At 33.3% G+C, this 21,691-nt stretch overlaps 1 protein-coding gene across 1 annotated transcript in view; it reads left to right on the forward strand.

Moving 5' to 3' along the window:
• Positions 1-20,414, forward strand: part of LOC114338381 (D-beta-hydroxybutyrate dehydrogenase, mitochondrial) — a 162,524-nt gene extending 142,110 nt beyond the window's left edge. The window contains exon 6 of the mRNA XM_028288975.2: positions 20,122-20,414. Within this exon, the coding sequence (XP_028144776.1) occupies positions 20,122-20,277 (156 nt within the window). The 3' untranslated portion in view covers positions 20,278-20,414. The remainder of the gene's footprint in view (positions 1-20,121) is intronic.
• Positions 20,415-21,691: the final 1,277 nt, after the last annotated feature.

The raw sequence follows: 21,691 nt of genomic DNA on the forward strand, positions 1-21,691 counted from the left end.
AATTTTAAATACTGCAAAATTATTTTGCAAAAACATGCGAATTAAAAAAAAGGGGGGCTAACTTCGTCCCTAATTGTCCTAGGACAATAGTTTTTCTTTCTAAATGTGTATAAAAATTCAGTCTTTCTATATATGAAAACATATTTTTTCTACGGGTAACGGTGAAAAAGTGATTCTAATTGTTTATAAGTAAGCAAAAAATCGACATGTTTTTGCAAAATAATTTTACACTGTTTAAAATTACTTTTTGTCATTTTTATTTAACTAAGTTAATAGTATAAATGTTTTTCTTTCATAAACTGTCCGAAGTATTACTGTAACCTCATAATTTTCTGACTTATAGTGTTGCAAAAAAAATGAATTTGGGATAAACAAATTAAATAACATTTAAACTATTTGAGTAATTGCTTTGAAATTTAAAATATGGAAAAATACAAGAAGTCTCAGCATACCGTATAATAAGAAGATTCGAACTTAATTTTTGCATAAGTTAAGAACATTTATAAAATCTCAAAATTTATGATTTATTTTGCAATTTACTAAGCAACAAGTAAGGATGGACATATTCAGCGAACGCCATATTGAAGTTTTTTATATGATTTATGAGTTTCTTATTGTCAAATTTGTTTAGAATGCTTCACTTTTTAGTAATAGACGAATAAAGCGAAAATTTACCGTTTTTTTATCTTCATTTATTTATAACTATGTATGTATATCATCAAAACTGGCTGCATGAAACATAGGTTATTATTATGGATGTCCATACTACTCAAAAAATTTGGTTTCGGCCTGGAGAAAAAAAATCGGCCTGGGTCACGAGAAAAATCTTATTTCTCTGGACTAGTATTTCCAATCCTGTCTATCTTCTGCCGCTCTCATCCAGTTTTTATTAACCTTCTTAAATCGTGAGTTCATCGTGTAGGTGGTCGACCGACGCTTTTCTTGTCTTCCCTTGTTCTCCAATTCAATAACCTCTTTGTCCATCGCCCGTCTGTCATTCCAGCTATGTGTTCTGCCCATCTCTATTTTAGTCTGGCTGTCCTTTTGATGACGTCAGTCACCTTGGTTCTTCTTATGATCTCTTCGTTTTTTATTTTGTCTCACAGAGTTATTTATAACATGAATTGAGGCGCTCAGAACAACAGTGGCCTAACCCACATCCTACAATTTTACCAAAACACTTTAATTGCATTAAAGTTATCGCTTATTTAAGCATTTTCAGATGCAGAGTAGCTCAAGCAATGGTTGCTTGAGCCACTCTGCATCTGAAAATACTTAAGTAATGCATAACTTTAATGTAATAAAAGCGTTTTGGTAAAATTGTGGGATGTGGGTTAGGCCACTGTTGCTCTGAGCGCCTCAATTCTTCTCTGTGTGACTCTGAGTTTGGTATCCGAGGCTTTAGTTAAAATATCTAAGTGTTTCTGCTCCAAATATCAACACCAGGAGGACGCATTGATCAACTACTTTTCTCTTCAGGCAGAGTCGGCAGCTCATTTATCTTTTAGTTCTGTCTCATGCCTACCAATACTGATGTTCTGTCTTCTTCTGCCTTCCGTCCGTTATAAGAGAAAAGGCGAAAATGAGATAATGTAGTCTAGAAGACACAAAACAGCAAAGAAAATGAGAGGTGTAAAAGATAACAGAAGAACTTAATGTTCTTCTGAACTGTGTGATAACCAAGAAGTCTGCAAAAAGTCACAAATATAGACTATATAGTTGTAAATAAGGATGAGTTCTTAGTTTTAGACAATTTTATTGTCAATAAATTAGGTCAATGATGAATCCCTGGTATTTTTTTACAAAAAAAAAATAGTGACAACCCTAAAGAGTTTCAAAGAATTAATAAAAGTTTTATGCAACATTTACTACTATGTAAATGGTTTTCATTTAAAAAGATGGAAAGGATATGATACCCATAGAGACAATTACTGTCAGATAAAAGGCATATTGGATAAGGGAATGAATTATACAGCCGTTTCAGAGTCGCATTAAGCAGCGGTAAACTAGAACATATTGCATAAAACTTTATCCCACGATATATAATAGGAATTTTTACTTTTTGTTACTGTGCAAAGAGAATTACTTACTGTTTTATATGCTACTAGGGAAACATTATATTAACTAAGCAAATATCCCACAACACAATTATAAATTTTTCTAGGTATTTTTCTAAGTAAGGCAGTATTTCAAACAATTTTTAGACCAAGAGAAATTAAAAACTACTTAAGTATCATCAGAGGCGGCTCTAGCCCATGTAGCGCCCGTGTGCAGTCGATGCCCTAGCGCCCTGTGGTAGACGCGCAGTCAAAATGGAGTAGTTGAATGGGTACCTACCTACCTATTAAATGATGTCGGGAGCCAATAAATATCCGCGGCGTCTGTTAAAAATATTTAATTAAAAATGAACTTTTTATCTATGAGGTAAGGTTGAAAATTGGTTGAGGTTGATAAAATGATAAACTACATACTACGTATTTTCAGTATTACTTAAAAAACCAACAACAAATTGTTAATATGGATAATTTTAACAAATAGTTGTGTTGAGGTCTTTCTTTCTATACCATGCTCTTAGGTTAGCAAGCCAGGATATTCTTCTTCCTCCTGGGGCACTTTTTTCTTCAATTGTACCTTGTAAAATGCATTGGAGTAGCTCATATCTGCCTCGATTTCTCATTATATGTCCCAACTACTACAGCTTACGGGCCTTCACGATGTTGACTAAATCTGCGGTTGTGTTCATCCTCCGTAGTACTTCTTCATTGGTGAATTTGTCTGTCCATGGTATCTTCAGGATCCTTCTGTAGAACCATAGCTCGCAAGCCTGAAGTTTCGATAGAGTTCCTGCCTTCAATGTCCACGTTTCTACTCCCTATAGACGCACTAAGTACACGTAACATTTAAGGAGTCTTATTTTTGTTTTTACGGTGAGGTCATGGCTCTTGAACACAGAACTCATAGTCAAGAATGCATTTTTTTCCTTTCCAATGCGACATCTAATCTCTTGAGTATTGTCCCATGACTCATTGATTATAGATCGCAAGTAGTTGTATTGTGAGACACGTTCAATTCTCATTTGGCTCACATACAGATTTGCTCCAGTTATGTTTTGCTTGCTGATGATCATTAACTTCGATTTGTGGTGTTTATATCTAGTCCATATGTTCTACTTCTTTCACTATTGTATCATCTGCATACTGCAGGTTACTGAGCTTGATTCCATTTTTATTGAGATGCCTTCATCAATATCTTTTACAGTTTAGAGCCTCTTCAAAAATATGCTTTGAGTACAGATTGAATATCAGCGGTGAAATTATGCATCACTGTCTCACTTCCCTTAACATTTTGACCTGATCTGTACATTCTCTGTCCTTTTCAGCACTTCCATTATTTTTTCATGCCTGACTCTATCGAAAGCCTTCTTTTAGTCAATCAGGCATGCAAAAATATCACAGCTGGCATGCAAAAATATCATCTACATTTCTGAAACAACACCTGCGCGCTAAATAAAGCCTCCCTCGTACCAACAGCGTTCACAAATCCAAACTGATTTAGCGCAATTTGTTCTTCGCATTTTCGGTAAAGTGTGGTAGTAATAAAAGAAAATCTTCCTTTTAAATAATTTTAGTCAAATGAAAACCCGCTTTACTTTATATTTACATGTTAAGTTAAATAAAATACTTAATCCATTCCGTCAAAGCTTATTTCGCAAAATTATCCCGCGACACCTGTACAAACGGCTTTAAAAATGCCCGACAAGTTCCAAACAATTTGACCTTTATAGGTTCCACAACAGATTTCGGAACCATTGTCGGTATGTCTTCAAACGAATCAAAAGATCGTCGTTCGTTCGTTGGACGGACAGCCGGGCGGGCAGCAATCTATAAATCGCGCTTGCCAATGTAATTTTTCATTAATCGTTTTAAAGCATATTTTATATATTGAAACAAAGTAAACGACCCGCTCTTTGGCGATCGGCGCCCGTGTGCACCGCACACCATGCACAATAGGTAAAGCCGCCACTGAGTATCATTTGTTGATGTTTTTAGACTGAAAAAGGAATATTTTTGTTATTACTATTGCAAAAAAGTAAGCGTTGCTTTGAGTAATCGAAATAAACACTTATTTGTTGCATCAAATACATAGATGTAGCAATCATTATATAAATCCAAATTTATGACACCCCACCAATTCCAGAAAATACTTGGAATATATTTTAATGTCAATACCTGTGTCCGTTTTGTGTGAGGAAATTGAAGGAACATATCTTTGTGCTACACTTAAAAAGATGCTCTTAATGAAGGAAACACAACCAATTAGCTCACTCCTAAAGTATAAGGGGGAGTATACCAATACAGGAAGAGACACGGGTAAAGAGCTCTTCAGAGTGAACCTCCCTAGATCACAAATAGTTGAGTCACCAAATGACTAGGGATTAGAAGATAACGAGGCTTTGCAGAACTAATAAAGAACTAACTGGCAGACAGTCAAAAATATTGTAAACTATGAAAAAGTAGCCTGGGAAATAAACTCAGGGGAGCCGTATAAATCACCAGGAATGTATGGTATTCACCAAAAAGGACTCCTTTTAACAAATTTGCATGTTGCCAGGACCAAAAGTTGGTCAAAAATTTTTTAAACGTTTTTATTTTGTTTTTTTCCTAAATTTATATTTTTTGTATGGAAAAAAGTTTTTTTAGATTTTTTGGATCATTCCGAACAGAAAAGGTCTTTAGGGATTTTTCTCTAAAATGATAGTTTTTGACATATAAGCGATTAAAAATTGAAAAATTGCGAAATCGGCCATTTTTAACCCTCAAAAACTATGTGAAAAACTGAAAATTTTAATGTTGCCAAGGTAGGTAGATATTCTTTAAACATCGATTGATAAAATCCCGAAGAGTTTTTTACAACTCCTTTGTTTTTTAATTGCTAATCAAGCGTGCGCGACACTATTTTCCACCGACAGTATTGTGCAAATGAAAGGAATAAATTCGTTATTTCGTAAACCGGTGACTTTAAGGAAAAATCCCGAAACAGGTCGATTTTTATTTTTAAGTTATGAAATTGTGGCATATATGGTATACTAGTGACGTCATCATCTGGACGTGATGACGTAATCGATGATTTTTTTAAACGAGAATAGGGGTCGTGTGCTAGCTTATTTGAAAGGTTCGTCAATTCTCTATACAGGGTGTCCAAAAAATTTTTATTAAATTATTTGACAAAAAAAGAAGTAGAAGGACACCCTGTATAAATGATTATGTAAATGTTTACATTACTGAATAGAGAATTGAAGAACCTTTCAAATGAGCTACCACACGACCCCTATTCTCATTTAAAAAAATCATAGATTACTTCATCACTCCCAGACGGATGACGTCACTAGTATACCATATATGCCACAATATCATAACTTAAAAATAAAAATCTACTTGTTTCGGGATTTTTCCTTTAATTTGCTGGTTTACGAAATAACGAATTTATTCCTTTCATTTGCACCATACTGTCGGTGGAAAATAGTGTCGCGCACGCTTGATTAGCAATTAAAAAACAAAGGAGTTTTGAATATTGTATTGCAAAAAACTCTTCGGTATTTCATCAATCGATGTTTAAAGAATATCTACTTACTTTGGCAACATTTAAATTTTCAGTTTTTCACATAGTTTTTGAGGGTCAAAAATGGCCGATTTCGCAATTTTTCATTTTTTAATCGCTTATATGTCAAAAACTATCATTTTTAGAGAAAAGTCACTAAAGACCTCTTCTATTTGGAATGATCCAAAAAACCTAAAAAACTTTTTTCCATGCAAAAAAAATAATTTTAGGAAAAAAACAAAAAAAACATTTAAAAAATTTTTGACCACCTTTTGGTCCTGGCAACATGCAAATTTGTTAAAAGGAGTCCTTTTTGAGTAAGATTGTGCAAAAAATCCAAATTAGAATATTTTTCTTAGCGGATGCGCAGTGTCTTTCTGGACTATATCCTATATCCAGTATTATTACAATAGGAATCGGAACTTTTGTACTCCAGAATATGCAATGTACTCAGAAGTAGGGTAGCTTTCGGGTACATACCTAAACAGTGGAGAAAAATTAGAGTATCTTTCATTCTTAAAACGGGGAGAAGTACAGAAAAGCCAAAGTCTCTAAGACCAATAAGTCTAATGCCATTCCGAAAACATAAGAGAAACTGACACTTAGGACCGACAGATATATTAGGGAAATGATAGCTAGCCTGAACGACATATTTTACTTGGGAAGCCTAAGGGAATTAGACGAAGAGGTAGGCCAATGTTGATATGAAAGGATGGTGTAGATAAGGATGCCGAAATGATCGGCATTGTGTTCAATGATGATGTAGAACACGCAGAATATAAACTATTGAAAGAAGCAGTAAATGAAGAGAATGAGACAACAAAACTTCCAAAGATAGAAGAAGTTGAATGAGCAATCAAACTGCAGAAAAATATCAAGGCCTCTGGATATAATGGAATACCTGCATAATTGTTTAAGTTAAAAGGGAGGAAAACAACGAAAAGGACATATTATGATGTGTCATACAGAGAATACGGAGACAAGAGAAAATGCCAAAAGAATGAAATAAGAGAATCATCATCAAAACTACAGGGTACAAATAAACATGCCACATCTATACCAAATAATATTAACTGAATTTGAAATACTGTTCAAACTAGTTAGGCTCATGCAGATGACGATGACGGACCAATTGATCAGATGCAGATATACCATGAGATGACAGAAACATTTCAAATAATACAACTAATAAAACAGGGTTATGAGCTGGCACCAACACTGTTTAATTCAGCACTGGAATATGTGGTTAGAAAAACATTGTTCCGAAAAGTAGACGGTTGGTTAGCTGTGAATATGAAATTAATTCAAAAATCTGGGACGAACACTAGGCCTTATAAATGAGAAAAACAGATTGCAAATCAACCTGTGACTCATTTCAAATGTGATTCAAGTCAACTCATTTCAAAATAAATATACACATATGATACGTATATAAAAAACCACATTTATCTCAGTATATTCGCCTATACGGTTTTCAATGGGTAGACCACATATTTAGGATGAGAGAAAACAGGCTTTCAAAAGAACTTTTGAAGGTCCGAATGCAAGGTAAGTGGGCTACTGAAAGACCTAAACGAAGATGGGAAGATGATGTATATGAGGACACAAGAAATTTCCGTGGCAGTCGATGTGAAGGCAGTGAAGGAGAACTACAGGGAAGAGGCTACAACCTGTAACGAATGGAGAGATTTGATGAGTAAAGGGCAGGGTTCAAATTGGGCTGTAGAGTCATAGAATAGATGGATGATAAGCAGAACACTGGTAAAGCCCGAGGGAACTAGATGAAGAAAGAGGTAGGGCAAGGTTGAGATGACGGGATAGTGTAGATGAGGCTACCAGAAAGCTTGATGTTATCATTATCAACTGGCATCAAGCTTCACACAATGAAACGGAATGGAGAAATTAGCTTAGGCAGGTCGAGGCTCAACTGATGGTAATGTACTGGGTTTATGATATTTGTTTTAGCTCATGACATTAATTTTAGTAAATATCAAAAATATATAAACTTGAAATACCGTATTTTCCTCCTAACTCCATTTATCGAGGATTTACTAATTTGTTCTTACAATCCGGTACTGGTATATCATACCTCTCGGTCCAGATATTAAGCATTGACATAACTACATTAAATCACTAAATCACATCGACAACAACTGATGAAATGTTCGACATTTTGACACCAAATAGCAAACAATGAACGAACACTGTTTTGGCAGGAAAAGTTCATGTGGGACTATGATATGTTACGAGAATTACACGTTTTCAGTTTGTGGTTTTTTCATATTTGGAAATATGCCGAAACGTGTTTATTTCATGTCGGTTATCCTAAAGATTTTTGGATTAAAGGAAGTCAATTTTATTACTAATTAGAGTGGTGGTTAATTTCTATTGGATCAGATGAAATGACCACAATGTTGGTTTCCTAATAACAAAAACCGTAATTAGATGCGGTTAAATTGAACATGTAATTGACGTAGCTCGACAATTTAACGTAGGTAGAGAATTTACACATCTATTAATTTATCTGATGAGTTGACAGATAGGATTTGGTTTTTCTCGAAATAACGTTTGTTTGTGTATGTATGCAAGGATATTCAATTAGTGTTTGACCAAGTATTCTGCAAATTATATACAGCTTATCCCAAACCCTTTTTTCAGTGCGTCATAGTTGTCGAATTCGTTCTAACGCATTAAGCTCGAAGTGACAGAAAAAAACGTGCGTCCGTGATTCTTATATACAGAATTTCTAAAATTATGTATTCCTTAAGGGGTATTTGCATATTGAAGCGTCTTATACTTATAGATTTTGAAACACAAGTAATCTATCGTGACAGTACTTTCACAATGTTAACGGCACGGTTAAAATGACAGTGTTATATTCGGAGACTCTATAGTGAAATTGTATTCTATATTTATTTTTTCCTTAAAATATTTTAAATATTAATAGCCTGACAAATATTTACATAAATATTGATATTCATATAAACGTAAATATAAATATTCTGTTAGATTTGAAGACTCTGGTGTAAAGCTTTGTAAATGTAGTCGAGTATGTTGTCAATGAAGTTGGTAGGCAAACCACATTACACATGATACTATTTGAATATAAATTGAAACTAAAATCGATAATATTAAATCCTATTGTACTCACCGGAGGGACCGCAGACGTTCGGATACAATTAGCGTCTCTTTGCAAAGACAATGACGTCGACTTTGCAAAGTAACAAGACACTTACTCAACACACACACACTACACATTACACCTGAGTTAGTGATAAGTTATACAATTACGTGGCTAAAGGTTCTAGTTCTAAACTAAGGCCAGAATCAGAGAAAAAAAATCCTATTGTGATTAGACACAGGATTTAGAAAATCATTTTATGTTGATTTAAAGTTATCGAATTTATTTAAATTGTTGGTAGCTGTTGAAATTTGTGTAAGTTCAAGAAAAGGTCACAGTAGGGGTGATAGACCAGGACGGATCTGTGAAAAAACGTCCATTTATAGATGTGCGAGGTGGCATTCGGATTTTTGCAGATAAAGTTAGGTGACAACTTCAACAATAATAATTGACTTATGCTCCTTCTCAAATATGCCCGGAACATAATAAAAAAATTAAAATATTTAAAAATTTCGAAAAACATCGATTTTTTTCTAATTTCTTTGCTTATAACTTTAAAACGATTCATTTTGGAACAAAGTCGTAAAGAAATAAAATAAAGATACATAATTAAATTGTGTATGATAACTGACTGGTTAAAAATGTCTTAAATTATTGTCCTTTCTGCAAAATAGCAATAAATACAAAATAAGGGGGCAAAATAAGGCTGATTTTATTCAATTTTTTTAAACCACTTTGGTTACACATAGAACTTTCGTAATTCGCTTAAAAAATTCTTATAAGATAATCGTTCACCAAATTTCATTAAAGTCGACCTAATAGATTTTGCAAGAATAATTTTGCAATCTAAATTTTTTTTAAAAAGTTCAAATTTTTTAAAAACTTTCTGAAGAAAAAGTAGACTATTTAGAAGTTTTCTAATTATTTAACATATAAGTAAGGTTCTCTACCTATCTAGTACACTTTACAGAATTAAAATCGGATTATTTAAGCGGCCTCAGCACTGTTTTAAAGTTATAAACAATTTTTTGGCTTATAAACAAATACAGTGAGGACGTTTGAGTTGGAATAAATTCATTTTGTCGAGAATGGGCGTCTCTGGAGATAAATCCCGAAACAGGTCGATTTTAATTTTTAAATTCTAATCTTTTGGTATACATATCATACTTTTGACGTCATCCATCTGGGCGTGATGACGTAATCGATGATTTTTTTAAATGAGAATAGGGGCCGTGTGATAGCTCATTCGAAAGGCTATTCAATTTTGTATTCACTAATATAAACATTATCATAATTATTTATACAGGGTGCAGAAATAAATTTTTTTGAATTAAATTAATTCAGACAAAAAGAAGATTGAATCAAAATATCAAAAACTATACGGACACCCATACAACTCCGATCGGAGCTGGCGGTAGCTGTTCACTCCACGGCTGCACGGATCCTGTTCAATTACGAGCGGCGGATCTCTTCACTACAAAGTTCCACCTTTGAGGTTGGCCTACCTGTTCACAACACTGGTTAGCCAGGGAGCCTAGAGCTTGATCGCCGCAAGACTGATTTTATTATTCTCCTTCGTTTGTCTCCTTAAATACGCTCTCGGGTGCCCTACTTGGATGCCTCGGAGTAGAAGTGGAAATGAGTGGGGTTGCGCAGGTATCAGCACGCGTACGGTTCGCTGCTGTCGATCTGCTGAAAGCATATCATTGCAACCACTCTTAGAAGACACCATAAGAAATTGAAAATACTAGATTTGATGTAAAAGGTATATTTTAAAATACCCTAAATGAGGGTCACAAGACAAAACGTTTTCGGATTAAGAAATCCATCATCAGTGTTCTAAAAGCCCTAAAATTAAGTGTAACCTAATTAATTGAGAAAAGTTAAAAAATTGACAGAGATTTTAAAAAACAAGGGGGCATACTTACAAAAAATAGCATGCCTGAGCCACTAAAATGTGTTGGGTAAAAACCCTTTAAATGTAACAGGTTATGTTATGTTACATATTTACATAAAATGCAAATGATTTTCTAGATATTCCTGGATGTTACCCAGGGCAACACAGGACTCTTCCCACGTGGTTGGATTTTTTTTTGAGAAAACCACACATATTGGATTTCAATGACCAACTGACAACTGAATTCAAGAGCAACCCAGAATGACGTTAAGAACTGTCAATGTAACCTAGTTGTATTATTATTTCAGCCACAACGTTTAAAGATTATTTTAATATTTAAGATCAAAAACAGTATCAAATTTACATATGTTGGAGTTAAAGTTATTCGCAAATAGATGAAAAAAATTCTTTAAAATAATCCATTAATTAAGTAATCAAATAGGAAAATAAAATGTTTACGTTACCAGAAGTTATGCAGTCAATAATACCAATAGTTGTTGTATTAGTGGTATGATATCAATACAATTAGACAAATAATGGGAAAAGGCCTTATACGTATAGACGTCTAAGGACACAAAATTGTATGTAATGTGTACATATGTGTACAAATCTAAGAGTATTAATTACAGTTTGATGACTGATAACTTGCTTAGAAGTGTAAAATGTAAGTGGACCCAACATAAATTGGATAAAGATGGAATATGTAATATGATATTAAAGAAATACTGTTTTTTGTATCTGACTGAAAATGAGACTAAAAGTAGCTTGATGAAACTAAGTCCTCCAGAGACTTTTGACATCAAATTGTTTGAAAATGAATTGATCGTAAAATATGGGAAGAGTTGGAGGGTATGAAAAGTCTGACAGAGTATGTTGTAATATTGGACCATGAAAGATGTGTAGTGTGTTGTTATGATAGGAGAGTTTTCTAATCGATAAGCTATGAGATAAGACTATGAAGAAGAGGTTGGCTGGAATGAGAATCAATTCTGGGAGATATGGTGGTATATGCTATATAGTATGCGATAGTATGCGATCCAATATGTGAGGTTTTCTCCAAAAAAAAAATTCCAACCAAGTGGGAAGAGTCCTGTGTTGCCCTGGGTAACACCCAGGAATATCTAGAACATCATTTGCATTTTATATAAATGTGTAATATAGCATCATCTTTTACATTTAAAGGGTTTTTACCCAACACATTTTGGTGGCACAGGCAAGCTATTTTTTGTATGTATGGCCTCTTGTTTTTTAAAACCTGTCAATTTTTTAACTTTTCTCAATTAATTAGGTTACACTTAATTTTAGGGCTTTTAGAACAATGATGGATTTCTTAATCCGAAAACGTTTTGTCTTGTGACCCTTATTTAGGGTATTTTAAAATAAACCTTTTACAACAAATCTAGTATTTTTGTGATTTATGGTATACAACCAGCTACAGGAAGTTTATTTTCCTCGTGGATAAGAAAACAGATTCAGAATAATATATTGGAACCCTGATAAGTCGGTCCCCGATAACCCGGAAGTCCGGCTAACCCGGCTTCATCAGACAAACATTTCAACAATAAAAATACAGTGGAACCTCGATAACTCGGATTAATCGGGACCGCGGCCGATCCGGGTTATCGAAAATCCGGGTTAGCCGGAGAGCATGGTAAAAATTAATAAAATACGGTATACTTATAGATAAAGTCCCTTATAAGCAAAATAATATGAAATATATATGTACAGTTACCTATGGTTGTATAGTGTTTAGTATAGACAATATAGAGTATTATTAATTTCTAGGTAAAAAAACTCAGTCAGTTTGGTTATGTCAATAATTTCGTCTGGTCTGCTTATAATTTAAGAACAGTGACTATTTCATTGTTTAAAAGACCATTGTTTAAAAAACAATTTTTTAAAAGTCAGTTGAAAATAAATAAAGGAATAACAGGTGCCTGTTTTTTGCGATAATGAATGTCGCTCTGCCGCCGGCGTGTGCATGAGTCATTTTTACTATCATATAGTTCAAATTACACAGATACCCATTATCTCTCAAATATTATATTATGATTGAAGGGAAGTTTTATCAATGAAATTCGATATTTTTAAGACATTCCAGAAGCAGCTGCAGATAAAATGTTTTAACATAATACATACATTTTTATTGTTGATATGTCTGTCCGATGAAAATCGGTCCGGGTTAGCCGGACTTCTGGGTTATCGAGGGCCGACTTATCGAGGTTCCACTGTATATGTAATATAATATTTGAGAGATAATGTGTATCTGTGAAATATTACTATACGATAGTAAAAATGACTCATGGCATACGCCGGCAGAGCGACGTTTATTGACTCAGATTATCGGAAACAACAGGCACCTGTATTCCTTTATTTATTTCAAACTGTTTTAGCATTGTTCAAAAAAGAATAAAAGACTATTTAAAAAATTTTATTTTAAACAATGGTCTTAGTCTCCACTGTTCTTAAATAACATAACATTGTTCCGATTGTGACCTTATTGTGTGTAGTATTACAGTCGTATTTTAGAGTCGCTTCCGTTCTGTAATCGTGCTTCAGATAAGTTTGTGTTTGCGTGTTTTTTGTCTACGCATGAGTTTTTTACCAAGAAATGAACAATACTCTATACAAATATACGTAATTTAGATGTGTACTGTGCATATATATTTCATGTAATTTCAATTATAACTAATTTTATCTGTAAGTATACTGTATTTTATTAATTTTTACCATATTATCCGGCTAACCCGGATTTTCGATAACCTGGATCGGCCGCGGTCGCGATTAATCCGAGTTATCGAGGTTCCACTGTATGTATATTTTTTGACATGTTTTGATTTTTGAGATATGTTTAAAGATTTTTGGGATAAGTCTTCGTTCTAACTCTAGTAATTATAGGTTAATGATACAAAAATTTAAGTACTTTTTAAACTTATTATCTTTGACTGAAAGCCTAACCAAATTGGCTAAATGCATATTTTATTTTGTGTTCACAGTTCTGTTTTAGATTCGTTCTAAAAACATTTATGTGCAACAGCAAGTTTGCAATTGTTGAGCAAATATTCCCAAACGTGACCCAATAGTTCGCAACTGAAAATGTGAATAATTCACACAAAGTCGATTGTATTTGCATTTATTTTCAGGTCAGGTCCTACATTAAACTTGTGCAGGTTTCTACATTTGACTCGGTTTTGTTTTATTTATTAGAGCAGCGCGAAGTTAAAGTTCAAATAAAAGTAGGTACACGATAAATAACAAATTTCCATTCAGTTTTATTATTTGTTTTTCAAATTGATAAATTGAATTTTAATTCTTGTCTTTTGCTCACGTAAGTAATGGTATAAATGGGTGTTTCCTTGAAGATATCATTAAGAAATAAGTAAAAAATTTATAAAATAAGAAAATCTACGGTTTTGTTTTGATTAAAATCTGTCTTCCTCCATCCCACGATAGTACTATTTCTAGGTCTACCTGTTGTCAAGGAGGCTCTGAGGAAGACAGATTTTTACCATCACGACCGTAGATTCTCGATATAAATTAAAACAATTTATATAGCAGTATGGTTAGAACGCCCTCTAACGGGGAATAAGCGAAATTAATTTCGACTCGATTCAAGTTCTCTGTTTACCCAGGTATAACCATACCAACAGGCACCGCTAGAAAAACATTCCACTTTGCGGTTCAGAGAACCCGTATGAAACGGGTCTGTATACTCTATACAGAGTATGGCATTATACTCTGGGCTAATTAGCAAAATACAAGGAAAAGTTATTTACCAGCAATTTTATTGCTGGAATCGAATCTTATTATTGTATGTATTAATAATATAGATATGCAAATTCCGCAGATAGTGTGCTACTTTTTTTATAAACAAAATGGCGCCCGAAAATCGTGTTTTTTTCAATTTTTGCTCTATAACTCCAAAGATTTTAACTTTAGACCAAAAACACCCAAATAAAAATTCACCGCAACTAAATTCTTCATAGAGACGTGTTTTTTCCGATTTACTTCGACGAAAACTTTCCCCGGAACAAGCGGGTTTTTCCAACAAAATCTTTAATTTTCAACTAAACTTTTAGATAAGTAGTTGTTAATCAATAATTAAATAACTCGGTAACGTAAAAGTCTTTCCATATATATTATAATTCCAGAAGTCTATGGAAATTGAATGAACAGTTTAGCAACAATTAAAATGGAAATTAAAAATTTACGGTCGCTATAATAACGACAATAATTATGATGCATAAGAATAACTATGATTTTTTCATAAAAAGACACTATACCTATCTAGTGTAATTTACAGAATTGAAATTGGACTATTTAAGCGGCCTCAGGAATATTTTAAATTTATAAACAATTTTTTGGTTTATAAACAAATAGAATATCTCGGGAAATATTAAACTAAATTAAATTCTGAAAACGGTATTCGAAAGACAGCCGTAGGATGCTTCTTTTAAAAGAAAAAACTTTTAATTATGATGAGTGGTTCCTGAGATACAACCGGTCAAAGTTGACCGAAATTTACGGCAAAGATATAAGAAACAGGATCATAATTTTCAAACCATCACCTTTTTATTTTTGTCCTCTTTCTCCACACCAACTTTCATATCTTTAAAATCCTCATAACATATATTATTATAATAAAAACTATCGATGATACGTGTGAAAATTGCCAAAAATAGCAAAATTCCAATCAAAAATTAGGTTGGAGAAAATGTAACCCTCAAAGTTCAAAATCGGTATACGTTAAAAAAATGCATTTTCTCGGCTTCCCATGGAGCAATTTCCTTCATTCTTTTTTTGTTCCCAAGTAACTCAAGTAGAGCCATCGAACTAACGCATTATTAAATATCAAACTTGCTTTTTTTTGTTATAATAAATTAATTTATTTATTATAACACAGTATTTTAATTTGTTTAAATAAAAATTGTTTAAATAATTATACAGCTTTCAAATGAGAATATTTATGTTTTTAACTTTAAAAGGTACACTTGTAGTAGGTTTATCTAAAAAAAGCCTACAACTGGAAAAGATGTAATTTTCTGTTCTTATAAATAAATTAATATATTATAACAAAACAAAAGCAAGTTTGACATTTAATAATGCATTAGTTCGATGGCTCTACTCGAGTTATTTGGGAACAAAAAAAGAATGAAGGAAATTGCTCCATGGGAAGCCGAGCAAATGCATTTTGTTAACGTATACCGATTTTGAACTTTGAGGGTTACATTTTCTCCAACCTAATTTTTGATTGGAATTTTGCTATTTTTGGCAATTTTCACACGTATTATCGATAGTTTTTATTATAATAATATATGTTATGAGGATTTTAAAGATATGAAAATTGGTGTGTAGAAAGAGAACAAAAATAAAAAGGTGATGGTTTGAAAATTATGATCCTTTTGTTTATATGTTTGCCGTAAATTCCGGTAAACTTTGACCGGTTGTATCTCAGGAACCACTCGTCACAATTAAACTTTTTTTCTTTTAAAAGAAGCATCCTACCGCTGTCTTTCGAATACCGTTTTCAGAATTTAATTTAGTTTAATATTTCCCGAGATATTCTATTTGTTTATAAACGAAAAAATTGTTTATAAATTTAAAATATTCCTGAGGCCGCTTAAATAGTCCAATTTCAATTCTGTAAAGTACATTAGATAGGTATAGTGTCTTTTTATGAAAAAATCATAGTTATTCTTATGCAACATAATTATTGTCGTTATTATAGCGACCGTAAATTTTTAATTACCATTTTAATTGTTGCTAAACTGTTCACTCAATTTCCATAGACTTCTGGAATTATAATATATATGGAAAGGATTTTACGTTACCGAGTTATTTAATTATTGATTAAACAACTACTTATCTAAAAGTTAAGTTGAAAATTAAAGATTTTGTTGGAAAAACCCGCTTGTTCCGGGGAAAGTTTCTATGCAGAATTTAGTTGCGGTGAATTTTTATTTGGGTGTTTTTGGTCTAAAGTTAAAATCTTTGGAGTTATAGAGCAAAAATTGAAATAAACACGATTTTCGGGCGCCATTTTGTTTATAAAAAAAGTAGCACACTATCTGCGGAATTTGCATATCTATATTATTAATACATACAATAATAAGATTCGATTCCAGCAATAAAATTGCTGGTAAATAACTTTTCCTTGTATTTTGCTAATTAGCCCAGAGTATAATGCCATACTCTGTATAGAGTATACAGACCCGTTTCATACGGGTTCTCTGAACCGCAAAGTGGAATGTTTTTCTAGCGGTGCCTGTTGGTATGGTTATACCTGGGTAAACAGAGGACTTGAATCGAGTCGAAATTAATTTCGCTTATACCCCGTTAGAGGGCGTTCTAACCATACTGCCATATAAATTGTTTTAATTTATATCGAGAATCTGCGGTCGTGATGGTAAAAATCTGTCTTCCTCAGAGCCTCCTTGACAACAGGTAGACCTATAAATAGTACTATCGGGGGATGGAGGAAGCCAGATTTTAATCAAAAATAAACCGTAGATATTCTTATTTTACTAATGCTATACTCTGTATAGAGTACACAGACTCGTTTCATACGGGTTCTCTGAACCGCAAAGTGGAATGTTTTCCTAGCAGTGCCTGTTGGTATGGTTATACCTGGGTAAATAGAGAACTTGAATCGAGTCGAAATTCATTTCAAAAATTTGTCTCAAAACTCCAGTATATAACATTCGTTGTGATATTGTTTAATTATTATGAATATGCTACATTCAAGCTTATTGAATTCTTAAGCTCATAAAGGTTAGACATAATAAAGTGTCTTTCATGAAATGAAAGACAATTTTAAATTTATTTTCGTTTCAGAGACCATGAACATCTATTTATGTATATTTCGTTCTCTTGAACTCCTCAGAACAGCCCGTGGTTTGCTATAGATCACAAAGTTTTTCTTCAATCAGATTTCTCGTAGTATACGTGTCCATTCCGTTGAAACCGTTCTAGTAAAGTTTGAAAAGTTTCTCTTCTTGGTTGTCTTTTATCTGGGAATTGCTGATGTTAAATTCTTATTGCTAGTAGCATATTTTTTATACTTTTCTAGCGCAAAAACTATAATAATCAGTTGAGTAATAGTAACAAAGAAATTGGAACTATAAAAATGGTATAATGTCAATTTGTAAGCAAGTTTAGTTTCAACGACATATCCAACAATTGTTTTATTTTTATTAATATTTTACACATCAACAATCTTAACTACCTAGGTATTTTGTTATAGCATCCGATATTAACAAATTATGGGTCAGTTTAGATTATTATGTATTTTTTTTTCTAAAATTTATATTTGATTTAATGTTTTCACGGCCAACCTAATAAATTTCAACTAATTGTTGTTGCAATTAATATTTGGCAAAAAAAGCTGATTAATAGCAAACTGAAAATTTGTTAACAGCTTAACGGTGTCTAGTCGGACAAACTTTGATGTACGGGAATACTGAAACAGGGGAAGTTTTAACTGACTGATTGAAATTTGGAACGTCAGATTACGAAAACGTCCCATGTATTTTGTCGGACAGAACATCCAATTTATACACTTTCATTAAACTCTCATGCAAAAATCAGACTGCTACTACTAACCAACATTATTCCTATCATTTGACATGTTCTTCGTGTTCCACTTATTAAAATGCCCAGTTGGTGATCAACACCAGTCTGATTTTTGCATTAGAGTTTAATGAAATGGTAACAAATCAATTGGAAGTTCTGTCCGACAAAATACATGGAACGTTTTCGTAGTCTGACATTCCAATTTTTTTACCTGTTGCACAATTAAAACTTCCCCTGTTCCAGTGTTTCCATACATCAAGCTTTGTCCGACTAGACACCGTTAAGCTATTAACAAATTTTCAGCTTACTATTACTCAACTTATTTTTGGTACGAGGGATCCAGGTCTAGTATAGGGAATTCTTAAGAAATTAAAAAGTACCATAAAATACCATTTAATTACAATTTTCAAATACAGGGTGTTCCATATAACAAAAATCGAAAAATACTCATTCCTAGTGTCTACTAACCCAGTATACATACCAGAATTAAACATTTAGTTAGGTATAAATAATTTTGAACAATAGGTGACTATATTAAAAATCATTTGAACATAAATATATTTTTTAATGTCAAGTCACTACAATTCTACAGGGTGCCACGAAAATAAAAAAAAGGTAATTATCTTTTAAGCGACCTCGTACAACATTAAAAAACCTATTTTAAGAAAGAAAACATCGAGGAGGATCCAAAAATGTAAAAATATACAAGATGTTCCATTAAAAAAACCTAAGTTTGTGTCACCCTGTCAATACGGGTGCTTGTATATTTGAAAATATTTTTAAATTAGGGTCCTATCTATGCCCTAATTTTTACCCAAATATTTTTTTCTTATCTCTTATCACTCATGATGCACCCTGTATATACGTATATGTGATTGTTTATTATTAATGGTAGGGGAGCCCAAGCGGGAATTTTTGCAGTTACTCGAGCGCGTCAGATTATCATATGGGGATAAACCTGGAGCCCTGCAGATGTACCTCTACCATATATTGGCTCTTAACACAGGGGAGTTCGATAAGGGGGACCGAAAAAAAAAGCTATCCTTAAAAATACTCGAAATTGTCAGATTAAGATAAGGTAAGTTAAGTACATGCAAAACAGTGTATATTTCAAAAATCTGACGATTTGAGCGGGGCGTAAGGAAATGGGTGAGTTAAAAATTTCACAAAAAAAAAGCGAATAATTCGCGAAATGAACATTAGATCGGAAAACTAAAAAATAAGTGTTCAATATTTTTCAAAAATCTATCGAATGATACCAAACATGACCCCCACGGAGAGGGGTGGGGGTAAATTTAAAATTTTAAATACAAATCCCGCGATATTTCGCAAAATAAACATTAGATGGAAAAACTGCAAAATACACTTAATCAATATTTTTGAAAAATCTATCGAATGGTATCAAAAACGACCCCCACGGAGGTGGGGTGGGGGGTTAGTTTAAAATCTTAAATAGGAGCCCCAAAGTTTTATTCTAGATTTGGATTGCATGGATCCGCATTGCCTGGCAATCATCATAGCTATTTTAATTTTTGAGGCAGTAGCTCTAAATAGTTATTTTGAGCTGCATCCAAACCATTCTCTCAGGTTCTTCAGCCATGAAATTCGTCTTCTTCCGATGCTTCTTCTGTAATCTATCTTTCTTTGAATTATGAGTCGCAGGATGCCATACTTCTCGCCCCGCATCACATGTCCGAGATACCAGATGGCGCTATAATCGGAAAAAACGATTGTTGAAAATGAAAAATTAAATTAAAAAATGGTAAGCGCCCACTAAAATGGAAAACTTTACTTAACTTTTTTTGGTTTTAGGACCTACTCTTCACAACCCAATAGATCCCAAAAGCGCTCGAGTGACTGCACATTTAGCATACTTAGCGCTCCTACTATAATGACCGTTAACATTATGTATAATTATTTTTTTTATTTTCAGGAAGTGGACCTCTTTCCAGTTCTTCGCTCTTTGAACGACGCCTGTATCCGCACATTTCCCTTGACAAGATACACGCCAGTCTCCCGCAAGGAAAAGGTCCAAGTCTTCATCGCTGAATACCTTCCACGCGCTGTATACGACGTGATTTACTCTTAGGTTAAAAGTTTAGAACATCAGCTCAATTTACAACGTATATTTTATGTATTGTTTGTAATTGTCTAGTCTAACTATAGTTGCACAATACAAAATTTGCATTTTGTAAATAGTATATAAATAAATTTTTTAACAGTAAATTTTAGAATATTCAGGATAGATGCCTATATAAAGCTCGGATCCAACGGATCGTGGCGTGGCACACCAAGAGAAATAGGAAATAGGTAATAGAAAAAGACAAAAACTAAAGACGGGAATCAACCCAACGTAAAATAGCGTTACTTCCTTCAAAATTTGTTATTTACGATCCTTGGACTAGAACCAAACCCTCTATTTGTGGCCGGCGTGAAATCTCTCATCGTTTGTCGGTAAATAAACACATTTCAAAGGAAGTCAGAAGCTGTTATAGAACCTTCCAACTCAGCTAGGGTCAGTACCGTGGTAATTTTATTATGGAGTGGTCTAACGACATTGTGTTGGATTTTTTTCATTGTATGAATTAACCAACGCACTAAAATTTCTACTGCCAACACTGGTGGTATACCCTTGATACTCTAGGGGACAAGCTCCTTCGGAACGGTCCGACCAAATTTATCAAAAATATCTATATTTATCAAATATTTATTAATTTCGCAGTAAAGGGGGGACAAAAATGCTCTCTTTTCTTTTCACTATTACGAGGACCACACCACGCTTCATTGGATCCCTGTTTAATATTACATTATGTATTTTCAAAAAAAAACATGTTTCCACATAGTGGTGTAGGGTGTTTAATATTACAAAACAGAAAGTTTGTATTTCGTTTGCGAATAATCAGCGATGTATTGGGCAGTAAAAATAAAATATTTTAACGAGATATAATATTAGGGCAATTAATAAAAAAAATATAAAACACGTACCAAAGAATATAGACCTTAGAGTATAATATTCTTTGCACGTACCACAGGGAAAACTTGATTTTAGAATAAAGAAAAGTTATATAGGGTGTCCCAAAAGTAGCGGAACGGTCGCATATTTCGCGAACTAAACATCGGATCGAAAAACTGAAAAATACGTGTTCAATCAGTTTCAAAAATCTATCCAATGACACCAAATACCAATCCCCACTAGACCCCCTGGAGGTGGGGTGGGGGTAACTTTAAAATCTTAAATGGAAACCCCCAGTTTTTCTTGCCAATTTGGATTCGTTACGTAAAAGTAGGAAACTTTTATTCAAGACATTTTTTCGAACTGTGGATAGATGGCGCTATAATTGGGAAAAACGATTTATCCTGATACTATAGGTAAGATTATAGAAACGATCTAATATCCTACGAAATACACTACCAAATGAGAAACCAAAAAACAGATTTTCAATATTTTTCGAAAACTTATCGAATAACACCAAACATGACCCTCTAACCCACCCCCTGGAGGT

Source organism: Diabrotica virgifera, chromosome 6 (genome assembly GCF_917563875.1).
Source record: "Diabrotica virgifera virgifera chromosome 6, PGI_DIABVI_V3a".
Lineage (NCBI taxonomy): Eukaryota > Metazoa > Arthropoda > Insecta > Coleoptera > Chrysomelidae > Diabrotica > Diabrotica virgifera.